Genomic DNA, 23,324 nt, shown 5'->3' on the forward strand with positions numbered 1-23,324 from the left:
GTCCTGCTTTCTTGAAAAGCATCTGTATGCAGGACCTATTCACAGTGCTCTTTCCTTAGTTGTGGCTTGTCCTGTTGGAGACAAAAGAGGAAGCTTGATCTGGTTTCACACCTTATCCTTTCTCCCACATGAAGGCAGGCAAAGAGCCAGCAGGAGAGCAGCAAAATACATTTCAAGCTGGAACACTTTATCTCTATGCATTTTCCCAGGAAGTGTGGCTTTTCCCTTTTCTTGCACAGTATTTTCATGGTACTGAACATTGTCCATTAATCTGATATCCTTGAGAACTGTCAAAAATAGAACACTCGTGTGAGTTGCAGGATTTATTTACCTTCCTCTGAAACATGGAAAATTCTCAAAAACACAGGAAATGTATTAGAAGAAGGAATCATTATACTGAGGAATTTGGTGAAAGAATGGTTACTTTTTCTTCCCTGCTGCTCCTCCAGCAAATCAGACCATTAGGAACAATGGCAGAGGTGTATTTAGCCAAGCATGGAAAAAACAGAGCAGAAATGTATTTGTCTTTCTCTGCTGGTAGAAAGCACACAATTTCTGTTTAATTTGCAATGGTGGAAAGGGAACTGGGAGATGCTCTGAGCTGGGCTGTACTGAGCTGGAGGGGAGGCAGGAGGTGAACAGGCAGAAGTGCATTTACTTGGGAAGCTGAATGGGATTTGATAGAAGTCATGGTGAAGCAGCCGGAGAGAAGAAGTGGCTTCTTATGTTCTCAGGCAGGAATTTCCTCCCCAGACACAGTTGTTTGAAAACTTTGTTGGCTAATGAGAGCAAGAGACTCTCTTGCTGATGTCATGAGACTAGGAGAGCCTAAAGGCATCACCCGTAGGAATGTGTGAGTTGGAGTAAAATAAGAATTGATTGCACCTTGGAGCGAAATAGACTACTGTGAGACCCAGGCAGTGTTAGTGGTGATTTCATGCTGGGTGAAGCCAGCAGTGCCTGGGAGGCATGAGAATAGGGTATTTCCAGGCCAGAAAGATTCCTGATAAGCACTGAGTGGTGTTCCACTTCCACCTGACACTGCTCTTTCTGTAACACGGCTCGCATTCTCAGGTGGGATTGATGTCACACTCAAGGTCTACTCTAGGGGTTTGAATTTGCAAATTCTAGAATTCTTTGTCTTAGCCCACATTATTCAGTTGTGGTAGGGCTTCCCTTCCATGATGCAGGGTGTACATGACATGGTTAGCTGTGTCTAAGAAGCTTCCAGATCTTCTGTGCTTCAGAGTGGGCCCCAGACAGTTTGTAAGCAATGGCTTTGGCTGTGTATAGGACAGCTGCTTGATAACTTACTTAATTACTGGGTGGAAAACAACTTTAAGTTTTAAGAAGCAAACCAGGTGTTGTGTTCTTTAGGAAAGAAGTAGTTTGAGGTAATCACATTGTTATTATCCAACATATATACAGTACTGGTCATGCTAAAAAGTCATACAGAATATTCTCCTAGGTGTTGTTTCCTCCCAGGCTCTTTTCTGGCTCATTTACACAAAACTTGCAATAAAAATAAGTTAGTGTGCTTGATGCTGCAATGTACTCAAGTTAGCTGTTGATATATAAAGGAATCTAGCCATGGTAACACAAACCATTGCATGGGCTAATTTACACTGTGGACAAACTTAACTATGGCCAAGGTACTTTGTGAAGGAGCAGATACTTGTATAGTATGCAGATGAGCCTGTGGGAGAGAGCATTTTTCTTTGTGAAAGGAGGCCTGGGCAACAGACAGATGTTCACTTTGCCGGCAGCTGTGCTGGTTAAAATGTTACCATACCCAGATGCTCGATATTCCCATCTTGCATATGTTCCTGTCTCCTGAGTTCTGCCAGTGGAAGGGAGCCAGAAAGCACTTGCTAAATGGGCTCCAGGCAAAATCAGCTGCAGAAGATCAAGCAGCTGGTATAGGTGGCTTGAGATAACTTGACCACGTTTTTCTGAAGCTTATAGACTTGGCAAACTTCTGAGGATGGGATAGCATCCAGCTGGCAATGTTCAGATCTGGAAGACAACCATCAGCTGGTGGTCTTAGAATCACAACTGCAACCCTTATTCTTGCTTATCCCTTCTCTTGTGTTGATCAGGAGTGAGGTAAATGTTTTATACCACCTTCATGGGCCTTACATTTTTGAATTGTAGGAGGCTTTGTTCAGGTAATTAATCTCATTCAGGGCTTCTCCAATTTATTTCCTGTTTTTAGGTCTCTCTGTAAGATTAAAATTCAGTTCTTGCTCCTTACTTCCATCACTCAAAGCAAAACTGGAATGAGATTCTTAAGCTGGCCAAGCACTGAGTGTGGAGGACCTTGTAGTGATGGGGCTATGGAGAGACTGATTTTTCTTGCAGTGTTTGACATTGTGCGTTCTTACCTGAGCAAAGCACGATCCAGACTCATCTACATTCAGCCTCCCCTCCAGCAGAGTGGATAGGTGTCTCCTGGAAAAGAGTGGGCAGAAGGTTACCAGCTTGCGGTTCATCACTATAGGCATTTGGAGGTTCTCCACAGAATTCTGCTGTGTACTGGGAAAGCAGTTTTCTAAGTAAACTTAGAGATTCTGGCCACCTCCCTGAAGCTGTCTAGCCATCTTGCCTAACTTGACTCTGGGCAACAAGCAGCTGAGTGAAAGCAAACAAGGTCTGTGGTGGCATCACAGAGAGAGGACTCAGCTGGGGCTTGCTCCAGCACAGAGGGGGAAGAGGAGAGCATTGTGGCATTATAATTGGTGCTGAAGTCATGTAAAGCAGGGAAAAAGGAAGGAAAACAAAGCATAATTCAAACCTGTCTTGGTTTAATGGGATTATTATGGAATAGACTGACTCTATTAGAATTTGCCAGAATAAAAGCAAAGAAAAAAAAAAGAAAAAGCACAGTTACTATCTATCAAGTTAGAAGTGTGTGTAAAAATTACATGAGGAGTCCAGAGTTCGCCTCAGATGCAATAATGGCCTCATTCTCTAGAGTGATAACGTGACTGATTACTCTTCCTTGCTTCCTCTTAGAAAGAAGGGAGGAAAAAGAAAAAGAGAGAATAGTAATACATCTCCTGTTTCTAATGCTGATATGCAATCCAAAGGGATTTGAGCCAATGCTAAATGCTCTTTGAAACCAGCAGTAAAATTAATTAAGAAAGTTTGAGAGGGCTATGTATGGGAGGGATAATACAGAGAAGATTTCATTTAGCTTTGAAGAGGAGCCCTTCCTAAGCAAGTGTTTCACATTTGTGTAGAGGATGAAATTGCTAAATAATCCCTTTCTCTGTACATTTATTTTGGTTGCACCCAATTGTTGGAAACGAGTGAGTTGAGGGGGAAGGTCTCACGTGCAAATTGTAGTGCTGTTATCTAGAGTGCTGCATTGTCTTCTGTGTCTTCACTTTAATAACAATTCTCTTGCTCCTGGTCCATACACTTACTTAAATGACATGGAGAGAATAGACAGTATTTTGAGGGATGCTCCTGGTAGGAATTTCCCTTAATCCTTATTTTGCTGTTTCTACTTCCTGTATGTGTACGGAATTAACTGTGTCATGCCTGTGCCAAATCAAGAGCCCTATGCTGCCTCTCCCAAGACACTTCTCTTGCTTATGCTGCCTCAAGAACACCTGGGACACAGTGGGCATCTTTCCTTGAAAAACAGGGTGGATTTCAAAATAGACTTTGGATTGTTTTTTTCTTTGCGTAGGTCTTAATTAGTGTTGGGGCAGAGAGTTTGTGCTTACCAGTTACCATCTGAACAACCTTATTGCATGATTTTTACAGAGGCCTTGAGAGAAAGGAAGGTCTCAAAGTTGAAAATGACCTTTTTGTCTAATCCTGTTTTCTCAATACTAACCAGGGCTTGCAAGTGTACAGGATTTGGCAGAGCTGCGCTCACGCTTGCAAAAAGTTCAAACTGACCTTTTTTCTGCAATCTGAAAATGCATGAGAGAAAAAACATTTTCTTCTAAAGAAATCATAAAAATATTTTGAAAATAAAGTCCCTGCAGAGTCTTTGAAGCATAAACAAAATGGTGTTGCCAATCAGACTCCCCTGGTGTTACTGAAGAAATACAAGATTAATGTCAGTCAGAATAACTTTTCTTTTACATTATATGCATGATCAATCCTAATAATTAAGAGTTCAGGGATATTAAGTGTAGCCAATAGAAGAAGTGCTTGTTAACCACAGAAAAGAGCAAAATAGAAAGCCATTAGCAAAGGCTGCTGTAGAATCAGTTTAATTTGGACACAGAATTGCAGAGACCTCATGTGGACCTCTCTTGGCAACTCTTAGTTTCTTCAGTCTTCTGTTTCTATCATTGCTATTTTTAGCCCCATCTGTAAAAATATGTTTTTGCCAAGAAGCAAAAGCAGGATAAATTGCAGAAAGCTTGTAAGCAAACAAAGAGATCACAAAGCTTACAGGACAGTCACAGTTGCAGTTTTGTTAAGCTGCTTCCCATTTGTTCCCTGGCTTTGTGTTACCTATTTTGATAATAAGACTGCCCAGGCAAGAACTTGGTCTTTAAGCTTCTTTACTTATGCTTAAAGCCTGCAGCACATTATTTGTACCTATGTAAATAAATTACTTACTCTCACAGGAGATATGCACTGCCCCGCTCCAAGGAAAACTGGGAATATTTTGTTAAGTAATTTAGTGATAGCACTTTGTACAAAGTGCCTCTATAGTGGATGTGGGCAGCCTCAAGTTCTCAGCTCATGGTCTGCTCTTTCTGAGATGTATTGCCTCGGCACGCTGCCATGCTGGGAGGTCAGTGTGGCCTGCAGGCAAGCCAGAAGCGATGTCTCATCTCTAGCCAGCTCACATTGTTGAAATATAGAGATTTGTCAGCACCTTTCTCTGCAACCATGCTGGAGAGGTTTTACTGTCACTGAAATGTTTAGGATAACAACCTGAGCGTTGTCTGAATTAAAAATATCTGGCTGTGGAGAGCAGCTACCAGTTAGGATAGGACAGCTTTTGGTTATTCAATAGAGGCATCTTTTGGGCAGTTGAATAGAACACCTGGCTGCTTGCTGTTGTGCCAAGAAGGTATGGATCTTCAGTGGAAAATCCTTCAGCATGTCTGCAAGTGCTGTGAGAATGTCTTGGATAGTCACTGGCGATGATGTGACACCAGTTAGCGACATGTAGGTGGATTTTGCCCAGAGGGACTTTTTAGCCAGTGTGGTCCATTCTTGCAGCAGCTTTAATTTGTTTGAACTGGTCACTAATTGTAAGATGGTTTATCTTGAGTTGCTGATGGTTAGCAGACACCTTCTAATTGCTGTTTGTTCGTGTGTCTGTTCATGGTTTGATTGTACAGAATTATCCTTGAGTGATGTTTTCTATCGGAATGTATTTCTGTGGGAGTCAATGTGAGTACTGCAGAGCTCTTCTGTGCTGTAGGAAGTGTTCTCTGTGCATTTGTAGTGAGTAAGGTGTAGGGCTTCATCTGCTGTATCTACTACCAGTACTATGTAAATTACTAAAAAAACAACCATTACTGTATTAAATACATGCAAATGAATTATAGAATGGTAGCTGGGTGGGGCAGAAGGCTGGACTCCTTAAATTCAGTAGAAAATTTACCTTTGTGGGGTTTTAAATTTGTTTGATTTCGGTTTTTTTTGTTTGTTTTGTCCTGTTTTTTAAATATCTTAAATCTTCAGTAACTCCAGGAACTACATACAATATTTTTGTACTTCATCTCATAACTTTAGCAAATACTGATTTGCAGAAATGGAACAGTCGGGTGGGAAGCTCCTGTCAGGGAAGTGCAAGCCTTCCTCATTGCATGGGGAATGAGCAGTGGAAAATGCTCTCTATGTCTAATCAGACCTAACACGTGTAGCACCAGTGATGTGCTAATAAAAGTGTCAGGCCCTAGGACCAGTAATTTACACCCATGTTTTCAGATTCTCTGTGCAAAAAAACCGAAACTCTCGTTGTGGATGAAAAATGATGTGTGAATCTGTAAGGCTAGGCTGAAAAGAAGCAGATGCTGACATTTCTAGAATTAATATTTTTCGCCTTAAAGACGCATCTGTCATCAGTCTCCACTTTATAAGAGTGGAGGAGCTCTTATCTAAATAAACATGGCAGCTGTTTTATATGATGGGTCTGTTTTTTAAATAGTAAGAAAATATTGTATCATTTTGAAAGGTATAGCAGCCATTAATGTTAACTTACAATAAAATAGTTTGGTGTGTGTAGCTATTCTCTGCTGTAGAATAATTTCAAATGACACTTTTTCTCATAATCAGAGAACCACCCTCCATGAGTAGAGGGAAGGTTAATAACTGAAAGTGTGTGCAACTGCAAGCACTGCTAATGGTGAAAACTTGCTGAGAAGAGAGTTCTGGATTCTGTCCTGCAATCTCAGGAGCATGTTAAATAAAATCAAAAGTAGGGGAAAAAAAGACAGGAACTTTTGGAGAAGTAAATTATCAAAGTTCTCTGCTTATAGATGATGGTTGCAATGTAAATAATTCACATTTTTTTCAAATGTCTTTGCTTAGCCAATTAACATACCTTTTTCTAGTACTTCAACAAATCCTGCACATAAAAATGTGTGTTTCTGTTTCCTATGAGAGTCTTTAATGAGTTACTTTATACTGATTTTAAGACTATTTTACATCATTAGACTGGTACAAAGGAGACTTAACAAGGCCAAGGAGACACCTACACTTGCAAGCAAACCCAGATTTTATTTGCTTGCTCATTGTTTCCTTGAAGGACTAATAATGGTTTTTGATGATGAAGCAGTAAGCTAAGGTAAGATTGTGTTGTAATTTGCACTTCCAATTGCATGTGGTGTGACCCCCTTTCTTAGTGTTAATGTAAGTATTTTCTGTAATGTAAAATGCAGAAAGATCTTCCTTTGTGAAAAATCCCCTGATGTGAAAAATTCTTCTTGTGTACATGCCCCTTTCACTTGCTTCTGGAAACATACTCCTCCTTTCTAGGCAGCCTCATGGTTCATATGGTTCTTTTTATTTTTGACTGCTCTGTACTTCTATTTTGAAGTGCTTTGGTTAGCAGGACATTATTGGAAAGGTAGGTACAAGTGTTTCCACCTATTCTGTCCATCTTTTTGAACAAAGCTGGTCATGTGCTGTTGCCTTGCAAAAAATTTAGGTATTGGCCATACACTTTGGGAATGCCACCTGAGTTTAGCTAGGAGATGAGCTCCAAGCTGGTTAGCTTGCTGTAATGGGGCTGACCCAGATCAAGAAGAGCAGCAGACCTTTAGGCAGGTGCCAGAAGAGCTGGCCTGCCCAAAATACAGCCAAGTCTGGTGTGCCAGAAATGCCTTAATGGCACTGTATTGCTCTAGAGACTTCACCATGCCGAAGGTGTCCCTGAGAAAGTTGCCATCTGGGCATCAGCCTTTGACAAATGGCTACCAATAAGAAGCTGTTAATTAGCAACAGGATCCCATCCATAAAGAACAGCAATAGCTAGATATGAACTTTACTGTGAAAAAATAGGAAGCCAAGTCTTGGAATGTCTGAATGGGTGTCATGGTGGGGTGTAAAGGACGAATAGATTTCTTAGGGTTTCGTCCACCCTCTCCCCATGAATATGCAGATTGCTTGCAAGCTAAGAATGAGAAGAAAAAAATCCATACCTGTTATTCTTCTATCAATCTTGCTAACCAGGACTGGGAAATGTCAGCATTTGCTGCTGATACTTCTCCAAGTCATTACCGCTAGAGGAAGGAGGAAGTGGCAGAGGAACTCTGACTTGTAAATGATTCCTAATCAAAATGCTTCCCAAGGCTATTTGTGGAGACCTGCAGATTCCTCAGCACCCCTTGCTCAGGCTTGTGTTTAAAGCTAAAACATGTTACTTTACCTTGATCCCAAGCCAGAGTGTGCCCTACCCTGGAGTAGAGCCAAGTCACATCTCTGGGGTTGGACAGCTCTATGTAGTGCAAAGCAATGGAATTATGCACAGTGCTGTTACAAATGTTGCTACAGATAGGTGCCACTGGCTGACAGTGAGTCTAATCCTATACCATTTTTGGTAGATTGAAGCTATCCCTATGAGTATTTCACTGTAGGAACAGTTTCATAACCTACTGGTTTCATAAAAGTAGCCTAGTTTTCCTAAAACTTTATTTTCCCAGAAATCCTCTGAATGAGCTGCAGTTTACCTCTTTCTCACACAACATTTAAAGTGTATTTTTAACTCACTTTGCTAAGTGCCTAGGACAAACAGGATCTCCTGTTAATGAAAACCTTTGATGGATGCATTAAGGAAGCAGTGTGTATGTAATCCTATATTTCCTGAGGTTACCTCACCAGTATACATGGAGCATAACATTCAAGGAGTCTCGATGCACGTATAAACGTCCTGTAAAAACCTAGAAGTAGTATCCTTGCTACTACTATGACAGTATGATTTATTTCACCATGGATGTTCTACAGATACCAGTGTGCTTTATCAGCAGACCTTGAGGCAAGGTCATTCAAAAATTGTAGAAATAACTGGTGAAGGATTAAGTCTCAACCTCCCCAATACTTCACTGCCCTGAATCACAGAGGGAGATTTGTTCTCTTTGCTTGTGAATGGAACGGTGATTTGATGTGAACTATTCTGGTAGGTTTTGACCTAGCAACAGCTTTTCAAAGTTAAGGTGTGTAGGTATCTGCTTCTAAATTGTGTAGTTTTTGCTCTTCTAAGAACAACCCTAATTGGTTTTACTCTTTAGCATCCCAAAACCTGAAGTTTCAAACCATTCAATGGAATGATGTTCATATTGTCTACGAGAAAGTATCTGCTGAATAGAGAGTCTTTACTTTGTATCTAAATGCCAGATGTCAGAACTTGGGCATTTGGAGATTTAATTCACTCAAGTCTTGCAATTTATTCTTGCAGATAACTTAAGGGGAATTATTTAAAACTAATGCTCTAAGGCCAAGCTGTGTGGATACATCTGTAGAGTTTCTGGTTGTGACCAAGTATTTTAAAGAATGATGATGAAGTGAGAGTCAGAACTGTCACCTTTCTCAGGGTCACAATGGTACTAGTATTCTGTGTGTGCGAGGAACACACTAGGGACACTGGAGGGATTTAATAACTGTATCTCTGTGAACAAGCTGTTCAGAAGGAAAAGCTGCTCTCAGAAGGGAGGTCCGTTCTGCACTGTAATGTGGGAGCTGGAAGTGGGGCTGAAGGGTGTTGTCGATAGTTGCCAAAGTGTAGGGTTTATAGGAGTACCATTTACTGTGGGATGTAGTGAGAAAAGCTTGTGAGGTACTATCACAAAGCTTATATTGTAGAAAAATAAGCCTAAAAAAAGTGAAAAAACCCTTTTGTGGAAGTTTATCTTAGGAAAAGAAAATGATCTTAATATAAACACATTGTGGCAGTGGCTATCATTTTGCAGGCATTGAGTTAGGACTTTGAAACCATATGCAAATGCACTGGTGGTGTATACACAACTGTACACCCACTGGACTGTACTTCATGTGTTCTTGATGCCAATGAAAACAAAGCAGGCTCCAACTGATTCAGGGAAAAAGTCATGGCTGCAAGAAGCCAGGACCTGTTTTACAGAGCTACTGCTCTGCTTCTAATAACTGAAGTTAGGAAAGTCCCTTGGATTTAACCCTAACTTTCTTATTATCTGGAATAGGACATGAATAAACTGAAGAAGCATGTTAGTGGTTTTTAATAGTTTTTCTGGCCACAGACAGTTTCCAGCTTAACATGTTTTATTGCAATTTTTCATAGAAACAGTTCTTTTTAGAAGAGAAATAAATAATCATGTGACTCACAGCAAAGCTTCCATAGTCGCTGGAGACCTCTGGTGCAACAGCTAAATTAATCATGAATAGCTGAACTCCCTTCTGCAGTGGTGTGCCAGAATTGTTTCCTTGCCAATGTCTTTGCTTCCCATCTGCTGTCCCCACAGAGCTGCAGCTCTTTTCCCCCAGGGTGGCGAAGAGCCCCCTTTCTGCAGGGTGCAGCTGCCTTCCGGGCCCATTCCTGCCTAAGTGGTTATCTGGGCTCATTTTTCACCATTGCCTGTGCAACTTCTGGGACTTCTGTTCAGTGCTGTCATCCAAAGTGGACTGAAAATCGGTGGAAAGACCTCCACTGGGTTGTATGAACCTTCGGGGCAGTGCTTGCCTACATCTTGCCTTAAAATTCACTTCTTCCATCTCATGTATATGTTTTAACCTCCAACCTTGGCTCTGTTTGAGTGTGCCCTGTGCAGCAACTGGCAGGGAGATTAGAGGGGGAGGCATAGCTTGTATAAAGATGTCTGGTTCATGGAAAACACCAAGATATGTGGAGGATAGGGGCTGTGGTACTGATGGTTGTGGCATTAGTGTTACGTAGCTGCCTATTAATAATGAGCTATTTTTAAATTCAGAAGGCTAAAGCTTTTTGATACTATTTCCCAGCATGAACTTTGAAAGGCACAGTGACAGCAATCAGTTGAATGAGACCTGCAGTAAGGAAGAGTTTGATTAGTAAGTGAATGAAATGGCAGCAAGGGATGGAGATGATGTGAAAGGATTCAGACTAGAGGAAAAGCTGGATTTGAGATGCTGGCCAGTCATCTGTATGCTGAATGCAAGAACTAACATGCTATGTAGCATTAAGTGTAGTTGGTAAATTTGAGAAAAATTAAAGTAACTTTTTAGACGGTCTCTCACTGGGAAAAAAGTATAAAAAGTGTTGATCTGTTGCTGGAGATAGTACCTGGGATAATTAAACAGTCCACAAAGGTGTTTGTGGTGCAGTGTAAATCCAGCCATCTCTGAATTTTTGAGAGATACTGTTTCTGGTTTTTTTTAAATGTTTTTTCTTAACTCACTATCAACTAGCAAAAGAAGGAATAGATTACATTGTTGGAAGCCCTGCCTTCTGGATGAGACTTCAGAGACATTAACAACCACCTAATGAAAGACAGAATAATTTGTGAGATACATTACTTCTGCTTGCAGGAGACATTTGTTGAGAGAAACAGATCTAGCCCTGGAAAAAGCATCAGCTCTCCAGGACTGTCCAGGAAAAGGATCAATAAAATAACGGCTCTTACATCAGAACAAATACATGGGCTGCCTCTGAAAGCATCCAGCACTGAGGATAGTTGATGGCTAGTCTGGAACACAGGTATCATGAATCCTTGTAGGTACTGGGAGTGAAACACCAACACAGGAATGGCATAAAGAAAAATGCCTCATCTCATGGGAAAATTTCATTAGCTATGGGACACAGACCTGTCTTATGTACCACTGTTCCTTGTAACCTAGGAATAGATTATGTTCCCAGAACAGCAGAAGCAGCAAAGATTTATTTCTATAGATGTGTGGCACTTGATCTGTCCTATCTGCAAAAATCTGGGGTTTTTTTCCAACACCTCCATGACACAAGCACTGAATGAAAGGCAGAAGATCAGGGAGATGCTAGCTGGAAGGCCAGCTGCTGCCTGACACTGTAGGATGCTTTCTGGAGTTCATGCTAAGAAAGAAATTAGGGGCTCTCTACTCTGTGCACCAGTCTGGCTTTGAAAAAAACTTGTAGGAACTTAATGTCCTTGAGATTGTACTGTCAGTTTGATCTTTGCTGTTTTGTCTCTATACCTTTTTCAGAGTAGTCCCTTGATCATTTGTGGCTGGAGCTGGTCAGTGATTCACAAACTACAGATGTCCTTGGTTTCCACCTGCATAAGCTTTCTTTCCTTAGGAATCAGCCTGAAAGAGACAAAGTATTCACCACAATTAAACCTTTCAGGGCTTTCAAGAGAAGGGGGGCTATTTACAACATCACTTTCAACAGAGCCACTTTCAAGAGCACTGTGTGGATGCCCTAGAGGCGAGAGGGCTGCTGGCTGTTCAGCTGTGTTACTTTGCAAGTAAGCTATTGGGTCAGCAAACAATTTGATTTCAGCTGGATTGTGGAGCCAGATGCAATATCATCCCAGCAACACTTCTGCATAGTGCTATTAGACTGGAGAAATGTGGCCAAGTGCTGGTTGCACTGTCCCCCAGCTGAGAGCAGAGTTCTGTGACCTCCTCCAAGGAGCCCTTCTCCAGTTCCAGCAACTGTGAAATTTAGGACATTTAAGGTATGCCTGTGCATACCTTAAAGAAAGTTACTTTGCAACCCATAATTTCATATTCCAGAATGGTCCCTTTCACCTAAGGCAGCACATACCCTGGTCTTCCACCTCCTCCCACAGGACACTCAGTGCAATTCATGTTTTTGTGAAACTTGAAAGAAGCAGGACCAGCAGCTCCCCAACAGTCTCATTTCGAAGTGGAGTGCTATATCCCAGAAGAGCGTACTTCAGTCTCTGGGAGGAAGCTGGGATATTTCAGCAAACAAACAGCAACACTCTTCCCACTACGGAAGAGAAATCTATTCTCTTAATCTTACCAATCCCAGGAAAAGTGGCCCTTGTGAATAGGAATGGATGGCAAGACTGGATAGACTTGACACCTACATGTCACTTTGTACATACTGTATTCGGTTAACATAACACATAATTTGGAACACGTAACAATATTTAGAGCCCTCTATTCTATCCTAAATAAATAATTAATGAATTAATATAGTTGATTCTTCAGCAGGTGGATACAATAATATACACAATAACTTCCAAATGAGGGAGAATTCTTGGTTTTTAGGTCAAGATCTTCTAACTCTGTGAAACTTTGCAACAGCGCTTGCAATTTGCTAGGAACACAGGGACATGAATTTACATTAGTTGGAGACAAGTAGTCAGACCTTTTGGTTATTGTAGCTTGTTGGTGACACAGACTGTACACCTAACAAGTTGTATCATAAGGGTGCATATGGAAAGAGAGGTGGTGGGAGTCAAACTTTTACCTGTTAGAAATTGCTGGAATTTTTTGTGCTTCTTTTGCTATGTCAATGCATTTCACCAGGCTGAGATTTAAAATTGAAATAATTTCAAGAATTGTGCCTTTGCTTTGCCCCGACTTGGTTCAGTAATTTACTCACAATAATCTTTTATCTTACTATTAATCTTACTATCTTACTATTAATCTGTCTAGATTTTAGGTGATTTTTAAGCTATTTAAGAAGATTTATTTATATCCACACCAATCTGTATGACCTGGTATTAACATATATGTGAGCTCTGTAGAGCATTCTTTTCACATGCAGTTCTTAGGACACCACTGTAGACTGTCACCAGGGCCACTTTCTAAAGTCCTCCCATAGGAGCGATATTGCAGAAAATGTGGTTTGAGATCTAAATCCAAAGTTTAAAAATCTGGCACATACAGTTATAAATACCTGCAGTATAAATACCTGCTGTTTTGAATGTAAGCTCAAGATCTCCCCATTCTGAATTTTATCCAATGCTTTCTACAGAGGCATTTTAAAAATCCTGATCTAGACAATAGATCAGGCTGCAGGGATGTGGGAAGCTCTGGCTTGTCTGTCTGATTGATGTGCTGATTGCTTTTATGCTGCAAACTGTTTTGCTACTTTGTTCATTTCCTAAAAACCTTCTTCCTCCTGTGACCCTTCCAGGGAACTCTCACTGTGCATGACATGGGTGTTTCAGGGGCCCTGAAATACTGTGTAGGGGTGAAGTTATTTCCAGAGGCTGTCCACTCCATGCTGCACCAGCATTCTTACAAAAAGTGGGGTGCCTTTCATCTGATTTGGGAGAGATTTCCAGATTGAATTTCCAGATTAAACCCATATTCTAAGTACGGTATCCTCTCCCTTTTGTACCTGAAGTCTACTTATGTGGTACATCAGAGACTGTATAATGTGATTGTAAACTGAAGGTATGGGTTTTCAGGGCATGTGATTTCAGAGGCATTTTGGAGATGCTTGCAAAGCATCACATGTTGCTGACCTGGCTTATGTTTTTAATGCATGTTTGGGAGGTGATCAAAATCTTTATTATCACACAGTAGTTAATAAGTCAGATAGAGCTCCTGGAGGCCACCAGGTGTATGCAAGCCAACACATTGTCCAGTTCACCTAGGAAGCCCTACACACATCAGCCAATATGGTGTAATGAAATGAGGCCTGGAATGCCTCAATATTTTTTTAATTCCACAATGGTAATACTCATTTTTATTGGGATCTCAAATAATATGTCCATCTCTTTATTGGAACATGTCTATTTATTGCCTTTATGTCTTTGCTGTCACAGAACTGATAATGCTTCTTATTATGTTCATGGTGACTGTAGTTGCTTGCACTGGGGCAGAGCAGTTGAAGACAAACAGTCACACAGTTGGGTGTTTATTTGGCTTCTCTGGCCACTGGCATGGGGCAGACTTGCTCAGTAGTGACCCTGTTGAACTTTCAAAGTTTTTTTTTTCATGCTGGTGGCGTAAAATCTTTCTTCATAGCTGGAGACAGCCTTGAACATCTGTCTTAGTTCTTACAACAACCCTGCTGAGTCTACAGTGTGTGTCTGACCTTGCTCTTAATGTCTGGAATATGTATCCCAGAGTTGAGAGAAATGTTATTTTGATATTTCCTTTTTTTTTTCCCCCTGTAAGGATAGGCTCACTAGTAGCAAATGAAACCTTTCACACTTCTTCTAGAATGAAAGTTAAAAATAAATGTTTGCAATCCACTGACTCCTCATGCTAGTCAGTACTTAAACAAAATATTCTGCAAAATCAATGGAAATTTTATTTCTGTTAGAGGATGAGAAGTTTTTCAAGTGTACGGTGAACAAAGGGCAAAACTAAGGAGGAATCTTTTCTAGATGATTTATAGGTTCACTAAAGCGCAGAGATGAAACCTGAAAGTCAAATAGAAAAATGAGATACCCACAAGAAACCTGGTTCTTGATAATAATGATGTGAACCTTTAACCTTAAAAATCATGCATGTAGAATGTTATTAACTTTAGACATGCTCGTTATCAGTAGCAAACAAATCGGGAGTGTGGAAATCTCTGTCCTACTGGGATTTCATGAATGCTTTAAAAATCTGCTGAAGAAAAGCTGTTGGTGGTGATCACTTCTTGCCCTCCTGGTAGATGAAGCCCAAGGCTCTTGGGGATTAATTACAACAGACTGCCAACCTGCAGACTTTTCTGCAGACAATTTTTTCTCTCTGCCCCAGAACACAGGCTCCACATGTGCTGTGCACCAGGCATGTGGGTAGCCTACTCAGAAATTGCACTTTGTCCTCCATCCAGTGTGTCCAGTAGTCAGTCATAGCCTGGATCCTGGCTGGGTGTGTCTCTCAACACTGCCAAGTTACTTGTGTCCTTATTGAACAGCAAAATAGCATAACTGAGGTAGGAGCTGGGCAGAAGTGAATGGATGGCTAGATGGACCAGCTCCATGCTTTCCTCTAAAGAAGGCTTTGTTGTCTGTCCTTCTCAAAGATGGACCTCTCGTGGGAGCATTAGAAAGTGCTGTTTCATCTCCCCCTCTCTTCTGTCTCTTGAGAAAACTGCTTGGACAAGACGAAACCTCAGTCCACACCACCTGATGAGCTGTGTCTTCAGAGCCTTTTGGTTTGTCTTGCAGATATGAGGTGGCAGCAGGAGATAAAGCGTTTTTATTTGTCTACAAGGTGGAAAGTGAATATTTTCTTTGTAGACAGTAGATTTCCTACAAAATCTCTTACCTCCAAAAGACTGAACTGCGGCAGGCTCCTCTGATTCAAGTTTCATGTTAACAATTGCTCAAGAATTTATTTGCCTAGATCTTGAATAGCATTTCTCACAGGAAGCAGATGTCACTTGTACTTTATTGGTCTGTGCAGGCTTCCAATTCAGATTTGGTTTTACTGGAATAACTGGAGGGTGTTGCTTCTGACCTGGAGCATTTTGGCTGCCTGGATGATATCAAACAAGGAAATGTGAGCTAAAAGCTGTAGATTCAATTGAGAACTGGAAGAAGAAAGGTGTTCACTGTGCAATTCCCATCCTAGCTTAGGTCATCCAAAGCCAATATTCTTCCTCTCCAGAGTTATTTTTTCCATTGATTTTGGGGTTTTTTTTGAACTTTTGTTGCACTCATTTTTTCCTACCCAGCTCTATTCCATGCAATTTAAAGCACTGGCTGCACCAGCTGCTTTGAAAGCAGGTATTCTGAATGCTTTGTGAGTCTTGAATTACAATGACTGAGGCTTTTAAGAAAATGGAACTGTTGTGTGTTTTAACATTTAATGAGTGCCCAATGAATTATTTCTCTAAGTTTGGTAGCACAGGTAGAATTATTCCCACCTTAAAGGGTATGGGTTGGTTTGTTTCAGACTGTTTTTGAACTTGCACTAGCATGGGAGAGCCTATGTGGGACAGCAGCAAGTTAGAAAATAGTTTGGTGTTAGGAAGCAGCATTCCAGCTGGAAGCAGGAGTAGCAATGAGTTGAGGAGACAGGTGGAACTAGTCTTCGTTTTGTGTGGAGGGGCCAGTTCAATAAGTAAGGCAGGAGCTGTAAACAGAGAAAATATTTTACTTTATCCATTTATGCCATTTTGTATTTCAAAAGATACATATGCAAGAGGCTACAAAGGCTCTCAATAGTGTGCTAAGCCTAAACTTTGATTTAATCATCAGAGAAGCACAACTCCATGGCAGTTGTGCAGAGCCACAGCTTATGTGAGTATTAAATGCAGCAGCAAGATTGCGAGAAAAGAACTGTGCTTACCATGTGTTGGAGTATTGCTTTATCTTCACAGAGTCATAGAATAGCTTGAGTTGAAAGGGAACTTAAAGATTATCTAGATACAGTTCCCCTGCAGTGTTCAGGGACACCTTTCACAAGACCATGTTGCTCAGTGCCCCATCCAATCTGGCCTTGAACTCTCAGGAATGGAGTACCCACCACTTCTCCTGGCAACCTGCTCAGGTGTCTTGCCATTTTCTCTGTAAAAAAATTCTTCCTAATACCCAATCTAAGCCTGCTCTCAGTTTAAAGCCATTTCTTCTTTTCCTGTTGCTAAATACTCTTCTAAACACTCCCTCTCCATCTTTTTTGCAGGCTCCTTTCTGGTGAAGGCTGCAATTAGGTCACCTTAAATCCCTCTCTTCTCTGGGCTGAACAGTCCCAGTTCCCTCAGCCTTTCCTCATTATCTTCCATGGATATATCCCTGATCCTGTCACCAGTCTGGCTGAGACATCCATGCCCTGCTTTCCCTTTTGCTGAATTGTCACCGAAATTTGAACTTTGGCTTCTTGTAGCCTTTTTCCCTGGGGTGAATCACAGCATTACTTCAGAGAGCCCTTCTTTGTTTTTTTCTTTCATTCTGCACCTGTGTCTCTTCTCACAGAGCTATTCCCTAAGCATACTAAGGAACATCACTAAAGAATTAATTTAGTTTTGTCAAGTTTCTGGTCTGACCCTTAATTTAGAGCAGTCGTTTCAGTCTACAATAAGCTCTGTGTTTCTGCGTGCCGCAGTGAAAGAATTACGAGCAGTCCTCAGCCATGTGCACTCAGGATGCTTTGGTAGCCCCATGGGACAGGTAGACTTCAATGCCTGAAAACTTATTATAGAATTGGGGTACAGTCAGTATATTATTTTCTGTGCAACAGTGGGTCTGCGTATATGTAAAAGCTTTTACATGATTCACGGAGGCCATTAGGAGTGGAGTGGTATGCCATCATTTCAGGCACAGAGCTCTTCAAAATGAATGGCTTTTTCCATCTCTCCCCAGGGAGCCCCAAGAGCCATTCAGCATGTAGGTTGGAGACTGTTCATAAGCCTTCAATCACAGCATGAGGAATGCAAAGCTTATTGCTGGGATGAGCCTGCAGCTCTGAGTGATAAATAGGGCAAGACAGCTAGATGAAAAAAACTGACTTTCCTTGCTGAGAAAAAGGTGGACTGATTTTTAAAGTTGGGCAACCTGGACCTCTCATAAGCATAGATAGCACATGTTGGTAGAGGGTCTAGAGCTAAACACAGTGAAGGCATGATGAAGTAATCAGGCAACAGAACAGAATGAGAAATAAGATCTCTTTTAACTGAGTCAATCTTTGATATATTTTCTGTGCTTTTGTCTTTGCCTCTGATATATCTAGTCTAGTTTGCTTTCTTTTTCTTTTCTTTTTTTTCCCCCTCATTCTTTCCCAAAATTTCATATACCTACTTGGTTTTCAGACCTCTGAACAAAGCAGACCTTTTGGCTTTGCATAGTTGGCCTTGGAGGCTAACAAGAATGTGCTTTCTTAAGTGATTTTGGCTTCTGAGGTCACAGACATAGTGGAAGAACACCTGCTCTCATCTTGCTTCAGCACTTAATCCCTGTCCCAGACAAGCCTAGAAGGGCACAGCACAGGAGATGAAGAGTAATATAAAAAATTGCTCAATAACTTTTTGGAACATCCGGAAGTGTTCATGGATAATGATTTTATTTTGCCTGGTTTTATCATATCCACACCAAGAAATAAGATAGACACTGTTTCTTCAATTACTGCATTTGTTGTTTTAGAGATTGAAAAAAATATAGATAATCCAAAGTCTCTGCAAGCAATATAGAAAGTCTTGAAGGACAGTTTACCTGTCCTGTATGCCTGATGCAAGCAGAAATTTCTGTTGGCAAATACGGCTTTGGTAAGGCTTTTCAAGACTGTTGCCTGCTTGTGTGTGTGTGTGTATATTTACTTGATATTTTGCTATAATTTTTTCCTAATGAAGCCTATTTTCCTTCAGGGTGGCAGGACACAGTGTATCCAGGAAGTCTGCCCCATTCTTTCATGTCCCCAGCACCTCAGTCACATTCCTGCTGGACAGTGTTGCCCCAAATGCTTAGGTGAGTGGTTTTTTTCCCTAGAAATTTTGTAATTAATAAAGTATGTTTGTACATAACATATTTCAGACCAGTATTTCGCAATGCTGGTAAATTCCAGAAGTTGAAAGAGACTCTATTGCTCAGAGTTTACAACCCACAGATTTTGAACAGGTACTCAGGGTCAGTGTTAGGGTTGTGGTGGGTGGTACTAAGCAAGCAGCTGCAGAAGAGCATTTGAACAGAGACCAGTTGCCTTGCTTAGAAGAACAAATACAGGGATGATTTCCAGCTTCATTATATATTTTACAAAGGAGGTTGAGGCGGGAGGAAATGCCACTCCACTTCTTTGGATTTTGCCACAAGAAAAAGGCCTCATCATCTCATATAATCACTTAAGTGAGCATTTCCTTTCTTAATTTTGAGGAAATCCAGGTCAGAGGAAACTTCTGAACTTCTGCATTTTTAGAAACGATTTTCAGAGATACCACAGATCCAGGAGTCAATCTCAGGATTGCCTTCTCAAGATGGAATCACACTCTCATCCAGGAATATTTTCAATTATGCCTTTCCAACACATTTTAAAGGTGTGAGTCATAGGCCTCTAAGAAGGGCTGGTTGTTCCAAGTCATGATAAGCAAGGCAGTGACAAAATAAGGCACTGCCTTGTTTTGTTCTTACTTTGTCCACAGATCCCACAGGTTAATATTCCATCTATCTCATAAACACAGAGCACTTACATCCTAGCAATTAAATTGACTTTAGTTTGGTCTATGGGGTTATAACTAGGTTTGGAAAAAATTCAGAGCCAATTATTCCCAGTTCTTCAATGGAAACTTTTTGTAGTTTTTACTATATTTTAATCTGAAATCTCTTAGCAGATCTAGGTTAGGGATATAGAAGTATCTGGCCTTGGAGCCAGTAGAGCCATATAGAGTTCTGGGTTCTGATAATACTTAACATTTTTGACTGCTTGAATCTAACCTGAATTTACTTATTTGCTAATTGAGAAATACTACAGATAAATGAATGTCTGCCTGGAACATTCGACCACATCACCAGAGAGTAATGCAGTAGAGGAATGAAATAGAAGCCCAAATGCTGAGCTTCTGTTTTGGCTGAGGACATTTTTTCTTTCCTTCTGAAAACTCTCCTTGTCCTCTCCTCCTCATGCTTTTCCTGACTGAACTTTCCCCTCCTTAAACTAGGCATTCAAACTGCAGCTTTTGACTGCAGTTTGACTAATTTTTGACTCCTTCAAGGGGATCTTTCTACAATTTCTTTTTTCCCTCCAAATTTAAACAAATTCAGTAATAATAATGAATTTAATTTTATGTGGTTTTTACTCTAAAGCAATTAATATACCTGGGAATAGATTATGTCTATTTGCAGGAAAGTGTTAAAAGTTTTGGTGGGGAGGTAAAGCCAAGGGATGAGTAACACACTGCATGGCAGTTGGGAAAGAGAAAAGTTTCCAGGGATGCTGAGGCATGGTTTTTAAAGTATCATGTGGAAGACCTCCCTGCAATTGAATTCCTGATATTCAGCATACATAGCTTAGAAGAATGCTGTGGACTCTACTGGGACTTGAATTATTAGTTTAACTAGTGGTTATGAGCCAGCAAAGACAACCATTAAGCCAATATCTTCAACACCACATCTTTTAAAGTGATGCCTCCTTTGACAGTGGTTTTTAACCAACTATTTGAACTGGGTTGGCCACCCAGAATTGTGCTGAGTGGTTTGCAAGGCATGGCAATAGGGTGTGGGAGAGAACTGGACTTTTGTTCACTTGCTGACACAAGCTCTGCAATTGAAGTCCTGGCCCCACAGAGAGCAGCAGAAGTGTTGTTACAGGCAGGACTGTGGCATGGCTTTGCCGTACATGGATGTAGAGCAGTTCCTTTTAGGGCTGCTGAGCATCCTCAACTGATTCCTTATGTCAGTTCTGCAAGAGAAATTAAACCTCTTGAGAAAGACACACCTCCAGTAAAAGGAAGTCTGGCTATGCAAGCACAGATTAATTCCAAGTAGCTAATTTGCATGAAAGTGATGTTTAAATTGTGTCTAACTGAACAAAGGCAATTATTTAATAACTTTTGTTTAACATTCAATTTGTAAAAACTTTAGGCAAATCCAATGGAGTTTGCTATGTGCTTATCCTTTTGTTCACTTATATCTGAGAGGAAAAGAGACCTTTTTTAAGATGCTCTAATCTAATCTAAATCTTACATATTTTTTAAGATGTATCAAGAATTATTGAAAAAGGAAGGAATTACAGTGTGCCAAGCCCTATGGTTTGAAAGCTAAAATATTGGCCTAGTACTTAGTACTTCTAGTATGTACTTAGAGTGGGCATTCCCTACTTTGGATTTGAGGCCTATTAAACATTAGACCTCAGAAATTATAAAGTAGGAGATTGACAACCACTCATAAAAGAACTTATTAGTTGGCTGCCTCCAAAAGTAAGCAGGGCAATTCAAAATTAGAAAGATAAGTGTAGTGTTTTTGTGAACAGCTCATGTGTATGTACTAAAATGCTCTATTTAAAAAAAAAATAACTTACTGGGAAAGAATCTGAGGAATAACAGAAGCTTACAGGAATTCAAACTGTTGTAACTTGGATCTGAAAGTGCTACAGGATTGCACGACTTCAGGAATGATTTGATTTTGGTGTTGCCTTCCCTGTTTAGTGCCCCAAGCCCTTGCGTCCCTCCCATGGAACCCAAATAGTTTGCAGATTATGGAAACTGAATATCTTGTGTTGCCTTCATTCTGTTTATAAATGATACAAATTCCTTTATTTCTTGCAGCCTTGTGTGAACACATGGTACAAAAAACTATCTTAATTATCTTAATGAGATGGCACAACAACTATGATTTTTTTTTGATCAGTGTCACTGAGTTGATCTAGCTTGGTTGCTGTGAACCCCTGAGAAAGATATGCTAAAAGAAGTTAAGACTGCTCTATTTGAAAAGTTATTGCTTTAAGTCAAAGACTGTTTAAACTAGTTTAAGTGTACCTACCTTAAGAGTTTGCAGTGCTTACTTTTTATTCCTTTAGTTGCACTGTGTACTTTATGATGAGAAGGAGAAGAAAGATTTTTCCTACATAAACATTCTATAAATAATTTATATTCCATCCCACGGAATTTGTGGGAGATGAATGTGTACTAAAAGAATAGTGAACTGTTAAAAGTACATGTTTTTTTCACACTGAAGTGGAAACGCATAGCAAATGACACACTGCACATAAATTTGGTCTGGTGACAATAAGCCCTACTATTTTTGTTGACAATGTGGCATATTTTCAACCACATTTTGTTTCTGTTACTGTTTATTAATATTCAGGACAGAGGAAAGTGTTTGACCTCCCATTTGGAAGCTGCCTCTTTCACAGCAACGTGTATGATAATGGTTCCTCATTTATGTATGACAACTGCACGGTGTGTACATGCAAGGTAAGTCCATAGTGCTTGGATACTGTGTGCTGATGGTTGTCTGGCTTAGCAGTAATTTGTAGGGCTGTGGAATTGTAAGCCTGATGCTGTTCTTTGGCATCTTGTGTGGTCTCAAAGAATCTGATCTGAAGAGTGCTTGCAGTTGTGCTAGGAAAGTTTAAAATGTTACTGGCTCCCTCAACTGGGACATGCCGCCTCACCCTGTGTGACGCAAAATAAAATTGCTCAGATTATGTCGTCCTCTTTTTAAGACTGCATTAGAATGGAAGAGGAGTTTCTAAATGATGAATTACCATGTTTCTGATCAAGGTCAGTGTTTTTTATTTAGTTCCCTAACATGACTGCAACAACTTATACTTTTTTTACCAAGGCAAAAAAATGAAAGTGCCACCAAATCAGTGAGATTTTGCAGGCCAACAGAATTAGAAGGTGGGCTTTAGCTTCACAGACCATGAAAGATTCCCTTTAAAGAATATTTATGATATAAATAAATAAATAAATAAATATATATATATATATAATATCTATAAATAATATTTATTTTCTCTGAGCTGGCCTATTCCAAGCAACTGGCCTTGGATGGATGCAATGACTGAGCAAGCAGAAATCTATAAGGACACACAGGAGCACAAACATCTTGGTGACAATTTTATGATTTCCTTTCACCCTTGTACCTAGGATTCAACAGTGATATGTAAGAAGAGGTGCTTACTTCCTGGTGAATGCAATAAAAACAAAGACCACTGCTGCAAGGAGTGTGTCTCATACATCTCTCCTGAGGAAGTGAAAGTGTGCAAGTTTGGCAATAAGATCTTCCAGGTAAGGTTTCAGAGTGGGTCAGGGGTAGGTACCATTTTAACAGCCAAAATAGCATGAGTTTACTGTAAATTGTGGTTTGTTTTTAGCGGAATCCTCACCATCCTCATTGATGATAGAACAACTCAGAGGCAAAGCTTTGCAAAATTTGCCATCTGTTTATTTTTTCTGAGTTTGCATAAATTCTGCTGATAGTCAACATTTAAAAACTAGCTCCTCCTTGAATGCTACATGTGGTCTCCCCCTCTGTATGCAGATGTTCAAACTACTATTTCATGACAATTGATGCATTTTTAGTGAGAGATACTAGTGCTCTGCTTTCCCAAACAAACACTGA

The 23,324-nt window shown here is 40.3% G+C and overlaps 1 protein-coding gene across 3 annotated transcripts in view; it reads left to right on the forward strand.

Moving 5' to 3' along the window:
• Positions 1-23,324, forward strand: part of BMPER (BMP binding endothelial regulator) — a 149,280-nt gene that overhangs the window by 57,172 nt on the left and 68,784 nt on the right. For all 3 annotated transcript variants that reach the window (XM_064704879.1, XM_064704880.1, XM_064704878.1), the window contains exons 7-9: positions 18,635-18,734; positions 22,062-22,171; positions 22,850-22,990. In XM_064704879.1, the coding sequence (XP_064560949.1) occupies positions 18,635-18,734; positions 22,062-22,171; positions 22,850-22,990 (351 nt within the window). The remainder of the gene's footprint in view (positions 1-18,634; positions 18,735-22,061; positions 22,172-22,849; positions 22,991-23,324) is intronic.

This window comes from Zonotrichia leucophrys, chromosome 2, assembly GCF_028769735.1.
Source record: "Zonotrichia leucophrys gambelii isolate GWCS_2022_RI chromosome 2, RI_Zleu_2.0, whole genome shotgun sequence".
NCBI classification, from domain to species: domain Eukaryota; kingdom Metazoa; phylum Chordata; class Aves; order Passeriformes; family Passerellidae; genus Zonotrichia; species Zonotrichia leucophrys.